This window comes from Mchenga conophoros, linkage group LG14 (genome assembly GCF_057382185.1).
Source record: "Mchenga conophoros isolate Kocher_MC1m ecotype Shallow Benthic linkage group LG14, M_conophoros_male_GT1.1, whole genome shotgun sequence".
Taxonomy (NCBI): Eukaryota; Metazoa; Chordata; class Actinopteri; order Cichliformes; family Cichlidae; genus Mchenga; species Mchenga conophoros.
Window position 1 is genome coordinate 25,942,239 of NC_140539.1, and position 12,224 is coordinate 25,954,462.

Sequence of the window (12,224 nt, forward strand, 5' to 3'; positions counted from 1 at the left end):
AAATCCTACCATGTGGATTCATGGATTTTTTTTTTCACATTCTGTCTCTCACAGTTGAAGTGTACCTCTGGTGCAAATTACTGACCTCTGTCATCATTTTAGGTGGGGGAACTTGCACAATAGGTGGCTGGCTAAATACTTTTTTGCCCCACTGTATATCAGACAACAGTTTACGGACCATATTCAGTGTTAGTATTTATCATACAAGCCCAATTCTGAAAATATTGGGATATTGTACAAAATCTGTTTAAAATTTGTTTACGCTATTGTGGATAAAGTATGGGTTTCTACGATACCATCTCACACACATGTCCACACAGAGAGAAAAGAGAGAAAAAAATGTCAGCCATAGACATCGCCACTATGATACCATGATGTCACCCATTAGTTTTGGACTGCATTTTAAAACCTCAAGATTAATGTGACTTCTGTGTTAATGCTATAATAATGCTAACATTTCACTCACCACTGCTGTCAGGACACCTGTCAGTCACAGTGGCTATGCAACTAACTACAGTATCTATGTGAACGAGTTACAATAAAGTCCAAAGATGTCAACAATACATTTTGTACTCACTTATAAACATGATTTCAGTTGTAAAGCTCCTTGTGATTGCTTTTTTCTCTAGCTGATTGCCACAGTCACCCACATTTTGAATCAAACGCACCAACCTGTTAGTAGTCATTTACCATGTACTCTCAGACATACAGCGAAACCTGAAAAAGTGTGATGCAGGCCAGAAATGTAGAATATTTGCCCTCAAAGTAAAGGTTGTGCTTCATAACTATAATCAACATGTTTCAAGAGGTAAAACTTTAAAGGTAAATGTTCTCTGTTTCTGGTTTATGGGGCGCCGTTTGTAAACTGAAGCATGCTGAAATTAACTACCAGCATGTCCAGAGATTTAGCTGGACATATGCTGCGGTGATTGTAAAGTGGACACTGCAGTTGCTTAGTGTGACTACTGCTGAACCTTTGGATGGCCAACAAAATGGCTCTTTCGATGTTTTCAGCTAAATTGCTGGACATGTTGGTAGGCAAGAAGTGAAGCAGCCCATGGCGGTTAGATGTGACTGTCAGGCAAGAGCAGACAAACAACCTGACCACTACCGGCACACTTTAGCGCCGGAGGTTTTTGTAAAGCTTTTATTTTGGTTTTCTGTTGACCTGTACAATAAATTTGCATGTTAGCTAAATATTTAGTTTCCCGTAACATTTAGATTTAACATTTAAATTTAAATACAATATTTAGATTTAGTATTTAACATGTAGATTTAACATTTAAAATTGTGTTTTAAATATAAAAAGTTACAAATGTTTTAGTAAATGTTGTAAAAGTGACTCGAAAAAACATGTTTTTGTAAGGTTTTAAGCTATATGTGGAAAAATTTTGCCGTTAATTTCAGCATGTTTCAGTTTACAAACGACGCCCCATACTGGTTTGCTTCACCCTTTTCCCAGTGTAACTAGAGCTTGGCAAGTCACTTGCTTATCTTTATCGTTCATACTAACTTTCAAATGTGGGAACTAGCCAGCCGTAGCTACGTATGCTGCAGTGCCATAACGGTTTGTGACCAGTTTCATGACTGCTAGCAATCTCCAGTAACTACTCATGAATTTCAGATTTCACTAGCAACTTTTGGTTGCCAGTGGGTTACTAATCAGTCTATATAAGTGTGTGAGTGTGTTTACAAAACAAATATTTACATATATGTCTTGTTTAGAGTCTTTATTTAGTTACCACAAAGGTTATGGAATGTTGCCACCTAAAATATCTTAAATAGAAGTTTGACAGCTGTTTAAGTATTAAGTATTTATTTTAAATTGTGTTGATTTTATCACACTGCCAAATGGTTCCTGTTTTGAACCATCAATTAATAAAGAAAACTGTGCAGCTGAATTAGAATATCTAGCTCTGTGTGTGTTGAGTTGTATGGTCCCACGTGGAGTCTTGTGTCATTCAAAAATTTAATGTTTTTAAATTATTAAATCGTTTCAATTACCACTATTATAACAATTTACATAATTTACAAAACAATTTACACTATTATTATATCAAATGTTTCCAAAGAAGACAGCTTCAAATATATGCATTTTCTGGTAAGGGTGACTCAAAAAAAAAAAGCTGTCTCCCATAAAAATCGCAAAACAGTGTGACAATGTATGTCATACTGTGATATGATAGGAGGACCTCAGGCTTCATCAATTATAGCTCTATAAAGCTCTGCCCATTAAAGAATACACATGCTTGGTCAGTAATATCAAAACAGAGTACAGGGCTGTACATGCATGAGTGTGGTTGTCTGTAAAAGATGTATGACTGCACATTCAGAGTGTTATTTTGGGGTTTATTTATGGGAGTCTGCAGAGCAGAGGAAAATACTGTTCTCTGTGAAATGCTGGGAAGTCCAGAGGTTCCTCTTTTGACTAAGAAAGGGGATATTACTATTGGAGGAGCTTTTTCTATCCATAGCCAAATCTCAAAGCCTTCGTTCTCCCTGACTCATACTCCAGAAACTCTCACATGCTCCAGGTTTGTCTTTTTTCCCTTTGCAGGGTTCATGACTTGAAGAGCTTTACATTACACTTTTTAAAACACTTTTTTTTACTCTTTTCAGGATAAATTTGAGAGAATTTCGTTTTGCCCAAACAATGATTTTTGCAGTAGAAGAGATCAACAATAGCAGCACTTTACTGCCTAATATTTCAGTTGGTTATAAGATATTTGACAGCTGTGGTTCAACACTGCCTTCAACACGTGCAGTGATGGGTTTACTAAATGGACAGGAAAGGACAGCAGAGAAAACCTGCAGCAGTCATTCATCTGTTCATGTCATCATTGGAGCTTCTGAGTCTTCCTCAACCATTGTGATGCTACAAATTTGTGGGACCTTCCAAATACCAGTAGTAAGTATTTATAATATTTGTGTCAATTTTTTATAATGTGACTCTCTCCAAAAATTGAAGTTTAGTAACTTTTTTGGTCACTTACAGGTTTATGTGAATCTTAGATTTAAGGCTTCCAAGCTTTACATTAAATTTAGTTACAAGCCAGAAACAACATTTTGTTTTGTCTCTGAAGACCCAACTGTAAATTTGTTTTTGTTTTTCTCTTTTACTTCATTTCAGATCAGCCATTTTGCCACATGTGCTTGTCTGAGTAACAGAAAGGATTACCCTTCATTCTTCAGAACCATCCCCAGTGATTACTATCAGAGCAGGGCCCTGGCAAAACTGGTAAAATATTTTGGATGGACATGGGTTGGGGCAGTCAGAAGTGACAATGATTATGGCAACAATGGGATGGCAACTTTTATCACAGCAGCAAGTCAGGAAGGGGTTTGTGTTGAATATTCAGAGGCCATTTCAAGGACTGACTCTAGTGAGGAGGTTGCAAGGGTGATTGAAGTGATTCGTAGTGGCAGTGCAAGAGTTTTGATTGCCTTTCTTGCCCAGGGTGAGATGGACATTTTGCTGGAGGAAGCTCTGAAGCAGAACTTGACTGGGTTGCAGTGGGTGGGCAGTGAATCGTGGATAACAGCAAGTCATTTGACTACTAAGAGGTACTCTGGCATACTGACAGGGTCTCTGGGCTTCACTATCAAAAAGGCAAAGATTGCAGGCCTGCGAGAATTTCTTTTACAGGTTAACCCAAGTCAGGATCCTCAGAATAGTGTGCTAAGAGAGTTCTGGGAAACGGTTTTTGGCTGCAGTTTTCAATCCAGGCTGCCTGGTCAGATTCAGTGCTCTGGCTCTGAGAAGTTAGAGGACATAAACAATCCTTTTACGGATGTATCACAACTAAGGATATCTAACAATGTGTACAAGGCTGTGTATGCCATAGCTCATGCTATGCATAACTTGTTAAATTGTGGTCAAAGTGCTAAAGCCATGAATCAGTCATGTATATGGAAGGATCATTTAGAGCCAAAAAAGGTAAGACATTACCTTACAAAATCGTAGAAAAAGTATTTATTTGATCTAGAATTCTATATATGCTAAGTTACCAACCCTCGTTTTGGATTGGTAGATTGTGAAACACCTCCAAGATGTCAATTTCACTCTTCAGTCGGGAGAAAGAGTATATTTTGATGAAAATGGAGACCCTTCAGCAATGTATGAACTTGTGAACTGGCAGAGAAACCAAGCAGGAGATATAATTTTTGTGGCTGTAGGGAGCTATGATGCTTCACTACCAAATGAAAGTCAGCTTGCCGTGAATGAAATCAATATAACATGGGTTTCTGAATCCCGAATGGTAAGTCTATTTGAGAGCAAGGAATATTTATTTAATACTTATTTTGCAGGTTGATTAAAATTCAAATTTTATTAATAAAAACTGTCATTCAGAAAGTTTTTTAATATTGAACTTTAGCAAATAAAAACAATCTCTCCCACATACACAGATATGTATAATCCTTAATTTTCAATGTTAATTTTCAATAACAATGTTAACATAACAGCTTCAGAACTATTTTTATGTTAATTTTCCCCTCTGATGCAGAATAATGAGTAAAATAATGGTCTGAAGGTTAAATGCATGTTTGTATGTTTTTCTTTCTTCAATATTATTAATGAGAAATAAATTGAACAATCTAAATTCAGTATGTGGATTACAAGAGGAACAAACTGTGACCTTTGAGTTGTGGTGTTGTTACAGAAGCCATTGTCTGTCTGCAGTGAGAGCTGTCCGCCAGGTTTCCGCCAGGCTGCAATTAAAGGCAAACCCATCTGCTGTTTTTCCTGTATTGCCTGTGCTGCTGGAGAGATTAGCAACTCAAACAGTGTGTAGAAAATTTCCTGTCATTTTTACTATGTAAAAAAGTGTTAATAAGTTGATACATTACTAGGAAGTGTTTATTTCAGTATTAGGTGTATCAAAATACTTTTTTATGTTTGACACTTTCTACTCAGATTCTGCAGTGTGTTTACTATGTCCGCTGGAGTGCTGGTCGGATGAAGATCGCAGCCACTGTGTTCCAAAGGTGATTGAGTTCCTGTCTTTTGGAGAAACTATGGGGGGCCTACTCGCCGCTTTCTCATTGTTTGGAGCAAGTTTAACATTGGCAGTGTCATGTGTTTTCTTTCGGTTTCGTCACACACCTCTTGTCAAAGCCAGTAATTCTGAACTGAGCTTCCTCCTGCTCTTCTCCTTAACTCTGTGTTTCTTGTGTTCTCTGACCTTCATTGGCCAGCCTACTGAGTGGTCATGCATGCTACGCCACACAGCTTTTGGCGCAAGCTTTGCCTTGTGTATGTCATGCATTTTGGCTAAAACTATAACAGTGGTGATTGCCTTTAAGGCTACAAGGCCAGCAAAAACAGTTCCTCAGTGTTCTGCTGCACTTCAGAGAACAAGTGTGCTCAGCTTTACTTTACTCCAGCTGCTGATTTGTGTGCTGTGGTTAATTTTTGCTCCACCATTCCCCTACAAAAACACAGTCCATGCCACTGAAAAGATTATACTAGAGTGTAATTTAGGTTCACCTTTAGGATTCTGGGCTGTTTTAGGATATATAGGACTTCTCAGTTTGCTATGCTTTATCCTTGCTTTTCTGTCTCGAAAGCTGCCTGATAATTTTAATGAGGCCAAATTCATCACCTTCAGTATGTTGATATTCTGTGCAGTCTGGGTCACTTTTATCCCAGCATATGTCAGTTCTCCTGGTAAATTTACTGTAGCTGTAGAGATATTTGCTATTCTGGCCTCAAGCTTTGGGTTATTTTTCAGTATATTTGCTCCAAAATGTTATATTTTATTAGTGAAACCCGAAAGAAATACAAAAAGACATATGATGGGGAGAAACCATTAAAAAATAATAAATGCATGAGGGTTTGCTTACTCCATCTTTAAGATTTGTTTATTTTAATTTGTATACAATCATTGATCAATTTATTACTTTATATATTGGTCCTGGAAACCAGTAATTCAAATATGTATTGCATTTGTTTATGTTTTACTCTTTAGTACGATGTTAAAATGTGAACCACAGATGGAATATGTAATAAACAATAATAACTTAGTATAAAGAGTGGTTATGTTGAATGAAAAGATATTACTTTCGTAGGAGGCCCTCTAAGCCCATTAACATCCCTATTCACTGGTCAGTCACAGCAGAACCAATATCATTGGTAGAGACAAAGACAATAAACACAGCTGTCACCCATAAGTCCCTGTGGCTTTGTGACATAAAAGTCATATTAAAAGCAGTGTTGAGGAGGCTTATCTTTGAGCATTTGTTAGGAAGCATTCAGCTGAGGAACTATGCTGCTGATAGCCAACCTACTACTTCTTTCCTGTCTGGCTGTGAGAGAAGGGAAGCCTGTGTGTCAGACCTATGGGACAAAAGAACTGTCTCAGTTTTCTAAGGAGGGAGAAATCAACATTGGAGGAATTTTTTCTTTCCATCAGAACCCCATCACTGTTTATCCAACTTTTGAAGTCAATCCAGGAAAAATACAGTGTGAAGGGTAAGACTGGGATGAAATAATTTATCTATAAATCCTATTACAATATGGGTTGTTTGTTTATATTTTAAATATAATCTTCCTCTTTGCTTATTTCTGCTATGAAAACTTTGGTCCTTCTTCTTTGTCCAGACTGGACCCAGGAGAGCTTCAGTATGCATACACTATGATGTTTGCTATAGAAGAAATTAATAACAGCTCAGGGCTGCTGCCAGGAGTGACACTTGGTTATAGGATCTTTGATTCCTGCCCCAGTATACCTTTGTCTATTAGGGCATCACTAAACTTGATGAATAGATATGAAAGTGGAGCAGGGAGCTGTAACAAACTTTCCAACGTACATGCTGTCATAGGAGAAACCACATCCACCTCCACGATAGGCATTGCACGCACCATGGGACCATTCCATATACCCGTGGTGAGTGTTGGGGGCATGCATGCTCAATGCACACATAAACTTCCTGAGATGCAATAATCTTCATTAAATGTCTTCAATGCTCAATATGACATTTAACCATGTTATTGTTTTCCAGATCAGTCATTCAGCTTCTTGTGCATGTCTTAGCAACAGAAGAGACTATCCTTCTTTTTTTAGAACCATACCTAGTGACATTTACCAAAGCAAAGCATTAGCAAAGCTTGTGAAACATTTTGGCTGGACCTGGGTAGGAGCTATCAGAACTAATAATGATTATGGGAATGGTGGTATGGCCACTTTCTTGGAAGCAGCAGAAAGGGAAGGTGTGTGTGTTGAGTACTCAGTGGCCATTTACCGAACTAATCCAAGGAAGTGGTTCTTAGATGTGGTAAATATTATAAAGAAATCCACCTCTAAGGTAATAGTGGCATTTGCTGATGGCACAGACCTTGACATACTTTTTAAAGAGCTTCATGCTCAAAATGTGACAGGCCTGCAGTGGGTTGGGAGTGAAGGCTGGATCACATACCGTTATATTGCCTCTCCAGTAAATTACGCTGTGGTTCAGGGGGCAGTTGGCTTTGCAGCATTAAATGCTCACATTCCTGGACTGCAAGAGTTCCTAGCCAGCAGCAGGCCTTCCACCGTACCTGGGAATCAGGGCCTTGTGGAATTGTGGGAGACAGTGTTCAGGTGCAACCTGTCTCCTCAAACAGAGACTCATGCTGAAGATCTGACAATAGCCTGCACTGGAAAGGAGTCTCTCCTGCATGTGAAGACACGTTTCACAGATGTGTCAGATGCCAGCCTGCTAAATAATGTGTACAAAGCCACATATGCTGTTGCTCATGCTCTACATATGCTATTTACTTGCAAAGATGAAAGGGAGCCTTTTAAGAACAATACTTGTGCTGATACGGAAAATGTACAACCATGGCAGGTAAACATAAAAAGAAACTACTGTGTCTAAATGCAAAATGTTATTTTTAATGACTATTGTTACATAGTCAGATAACATTAATGTTTGTCTGTAGGTACTGCATTACCTAACCAAGGTCAATTTTACAACTAAGACTGGTGAAGAAGTGGTCTTTGATGAGTTAGGTGAACCTGTGGCACGTTATGCATTGGTGAACTGGCAGATGGGTGAAAAAGGTTACATACTTTTTAAGACAATTGGTTACTATGATGCATCCCAGCCTGAGGGTCAGGAGTTTAAGATGAAAGCAGGTGTGAGAGCCATCTGGGCAGGAGAGAATTTCGAGGTAAAACAACACAGATAATACTGTTCCTTTCTAACCCTAAAGTTCTGACGCTTGATCTTTTACAATCACACTAAATGTATACAATTGTAAATCTGGAAGTAAATTGTTTTTAATATTGTCCCTATAATGCAGGTGCCAAGGTCTGTTTGCAGTAAGAGTTGTTTGCCTGGGACCCGTCAGGCTTTTGTTAAGGGCAAGCCAATCTGCTGTTTTGATTGCATCACCTGCGCTGATGGGGAGTTCAGCAACACTACAAGTGAGACAGCTGGATTTCTAGCCTTTACTCTTGTGCTCATTGTGTTTCTGTTGGGCAAAATCACTGCCAGCACTTTACTGGTCTATTTAAAGATGTATGTGGTGTACATCATGAAGATATTTATGTTTTCAGATGCAGTGAAATGTGACAAATGCCCTCCTGAATTCAAGTCCAATGAAGAGAGAAATAATTGTGAAATGAAAGCTATTGAGTTCCTCACGTTCACAGAATTATTGGGTATACTGTTGGTCTCCTTTTCTCTCTTTGGTGCGTGCATCTCAATGACTGTAGCCCTAATATTTTTCCAATACAGACACACTCCTATTGTCAGAGCAAACAACTCTGAGCTCAGCTTTTTGCTGCTCTTCTCCTTGACTCTGTGTTTCCTGTGTTCTGTGACCTTCATTGGCCGGCCCTCCGAATGGTCCTGCATGCTTCGACACACAGCATTTGGCATAACTTTTGTGCTCTGCATCTCTTGTATGCTGGGGAAAACGATAGTGGTTGTAATGGCATTCAAGGCTACACTTCCAGGCAGTAATGTTAAGAAGTGGTTTGGACCTGTACAGCAAAGACTGAGTGTTCTAGCATTCACTCTCATACAGATTTTGATTTGCTTAGTTTGGTTAGCAATAAATCCACCATTCCCCTACAAAAATATGAACTACTACAAAGATAAAATTATACTTGAATGTGCCCTGGGATCACCTCTAGGGTTCTGGACTGTGTTAGGATACATAGGGCTGCTGGCTATGTTATGTTTTGTACTTGCTTTTTTAGTTCGAAAGCTGCCTGATAATTTCAATGAAGCTAAATTTATCACTTTCAGCATGTTGATATTCTGTGCAGTGTGGTTAACCTTTATACCTGCTTATGTCAGCTCTCCTGGGAAATTCACAGTTGCTGTGGAAATATTTGCTATTCTGGCCTCAAGCTATGGAATGTTATTTTGCATTTTTTTGCCAAAGTGTTACATTATTTTATTAAAACCTGAAAACAATACAAAGAAACACCTGATGAGTAAAGGGACCTCAAGAACGATCTGAGAGGTTGCTAAAAAAAAAACCAAAATTGAATCTGTCCTTTCTATAGTTTAAATATTGTTCAAATAATTCAAAACCCACTGACATCTAAGAAAACACAGCAATTAATTGTTTCAAAAACAAATGCTGGTTCACTACATGAAAGAAGGAAAGAAAGAAGCAAATAACTATAGTCCTTCCTACAAGCTCTATATCGTATATTAAATATTCCCAACAAAATCTGTAATTTCTTTTCCATGTAAAAAGTTCCGTTTATTTTTTTTTTACATTTTTCTTTCCCTTAATTAATATTTGTACAAATAAAGTTTTGATAAATTTTGAATGTTCCGTTGTGTTATTTTGCGCACCCATAAAAAGTGAATAATGACAGACTCCAAGACTGTGTATGTATCAAAATTCCATTCAATTCAAGTCAGTTTTATTTATATAGTGCCAAATCACAACAACAGTCACTTCATGGTACTTTATATAATATAATGTAAAGACCCTGCAATAATGGAGAGAAAACCCCAACAATTCAACAACCACCTGGTGACAGTGATAAGGAAAAAACACTCTTTAACAAACAACCTGTGGAAGAGAGTCAGAGATTCATTATAATTAATGATTAAATGCAGAGTGGTGTATAAACACATAGTGTGTGCAGAAAAAACACTACATGCATCATGAGAAAGCCACCAGGAGCCGAGGTTTATTTCCTTACTGTGGTGAGTTCTGAAACATGACTATCACTCTTTCAATAAACTATCCCACTGCAGATTATCAGTTAGGTCTTTAACAACTAATCTTTTTTAAATAATTGAAAAAAGGAAGGCTTGAGATTGGCCTTCAATTAGTTCAAATGATCGCGTGATGACATTTAAAGTAATAGTTTAATTACTGCCCTGAAAAATGACTAGGGCATATAGCCCATTAATAGAGATAGACTGATCATATTTAAGATTGAAGCATTAAGTAGTGGTAAGACTTCTGTGAGCAGTCTTGTAATAATAGGGTCCAATAGAAATCTTGATGGTTTATTACAAAAGTTGTATTGATCAACAACTACTGATCAACGACCATTGATCAAAGACCAATGATCAATGGCCATGAGTACAATTCAGAGTTGATTCAGAGATGGTCTTTCCCTTTTCACGTAAATGGCTTCCCTTGACTTCCCGCTCAAACCAGCGTTCCTCCCTGTCCAGGATCAAATCAAATCAAATCACTTTTATTGTCACTTCACATTACTGGTACACTGTACATGTGAGTGAAATTCTTGTGTGCAAACTTCACAAGGAACAGTGGTGTGCAAAATGCAAGAAACAAGAAACAAAGCAAATTATAAGAATTGAGAATTATAAGAATAATACTAAGCAAGCCTACCGTATACTTACCGTTAGAGATTGACAAGGTACAATGCACATGCTATGGTAAGGGGTAGCCAGGATGACAGGTCAGGGGGAAGACATCATCAGTGCGAAAGGAACTGACTTGAAAGATAGGATGATGGAGTCGGAACAATACTGGAAGAACATATGGGAGAAGGACGCAACTTAAAATACGCTCAGTGGCTAGGGGATCTGAGACAGGGACCAGTAACCATCACAGTGGCAGATATCCAAGACAGGGTCTCCAGTATGAAGAGTTGGACAGCATCAGGGCCTGACATGGTTCACGCTTAGTGAACTACTAGATATCATACTAGGTATCAACTGAGTTAAACTGAACTGAAGAGCTTCACTCCTCAAAAGCTGTATAAACCAGAATAAAAACATGTCTGAAATTTTTCTTCCTGTTTGCCTATTGTACAAATAATTGAAAAACCAATTGAAAATGTTGAAGTAAAAGGAAAGGAAATCATATGGCTAACTTTATCAGGCTCACAAACGTCTGATTTTCTCGAATCTACATGGACCTATTGAAATGATAAATGTTATATTGCATCCGAATCAATGAAAGTTGAAAACAATGAATTTATGGTAATTTATGGGCATGGTAATACAGAGAGGACATTTACAATAATTCAGTAGTGTTTTGCAGGGCCACTCCTCTGGCCCCTCCTTTTGTTCCACATAGAAGAAGCATGATGGTTCTGTTATTCATTTTTGCTGCTTCAAAATGTATAAATAAAGTCTGCATGTTTCACTTAGACTAGGTTACTTGCAATGCCACCCAGTGGTTTATTTTTTACAGACAGCATGTCATTTACACAGAAGTGGCCAGAACAGGGGTGGGCACTTTTCCAACTGTTATTGGTGGCATCTTTCTCTCAGGCAAAAGAACCTGTGTGCATACGAAGAGGGGATCCTGAGAATCCCCAGTTATCTAGGGATGGGGACATTATACTGGGGGGGATGTTCTCTTTTCACAGTAGCTGGAATGACAGAAAGGATACCTACATGCAGAAACCACTGCCACTTCAATGCACGAGGTAAATAACATTATAAAAATAAATTTAAAATAGATAAATGATCTAAGACATAAAACAATTCATCCTTTTATTTCTTGCTTTTATCTTGTTTTTCAATTTTCATATAACTGACTGATTTCAGTATTTTATGTGTTAGTAATCTATTGTCTTTATGTCAACTTTTTCATTTTTTCAATGAAGTTTGAATTTCAGGGAATTTCAGGTCGCCCAGGCTATGCTTTTTGCCATTGAGGAGATTAATAACAGTACAGACCTACTGCCAGGAGTCTCTCTGGGCTATAAAATGTATGATACTTGTGGTTCCATTGCCCAAAGCATAAAAGTTGCACTAGCCTTGATGAATGGTAATCAAATTATTTT

General features: G+C 37.9%; 2 protein-coding genes across 3 annotated transcripts; both read left to right on the plus strand.

Annotated features, from left to right (window-relative positions):
- Nucleotides 1-2,376: 2,376 nt before the first annotated feature.
- Nucleotides 2,377-5,814, plus strand: LOC146559845 (extracellular calcium-sensing receptor-like). Its single transcript, XM_085243645.1, has 6 exons — nt 2,377-2,534; nt 2,620-2,908; nt 3,131-3,937; nt 4,032-4,259; nt 4,662-4,785; nt 4,916-5,814. Exons 1-6 carry the CDS (start codon nt 2,398-2,400, stop codon nt 5,812-5,814), a joined length of 2,484 nt encoding a protein of 827 aa, XP_085099771.1. The 5' UTR covers nt 2,377-2,397.
- Nucleotides 5,815-6,266: 452 nt separating this feature from the next.
- Nucleotides 6,267-9,545, plus strand: LOC146559846 (extracellular calcium-sensing receptor-like). 2 transcript variants are annotated; one of them, XM_085243630.1, is made up of 5 exons: nt 6,267-6,472; nt 6,602-6,887; nt 7,003-7,827; nt 7,922-8,152; nt 8,285-9,545. In XM_085243630.1, the coding sequence occupies exons 1-5, from the start codon at nt 6,267-6,269 to the stop codon at nt 9,452-9,454; spliced, it is 2,718 nt and encodes a 905-aa protein (XP_085099756.1). In that variant the 3' UTR covers nt 9,455-9,545. The 2 variants fall into 2 exon arrangements, with proteins under 2 accessions (XP_085099756.1, XP_085099757.1); XM_085243631.1 differs by lacking the exon at nt 6,267-6,472 and having other exon boundaries at nt 6,636-6,887; nt 8,285-8,408; nt 8,541-9,545.
- Nucleotides 9,546-12,224: the final 2,679 nt, after the last annotated feature.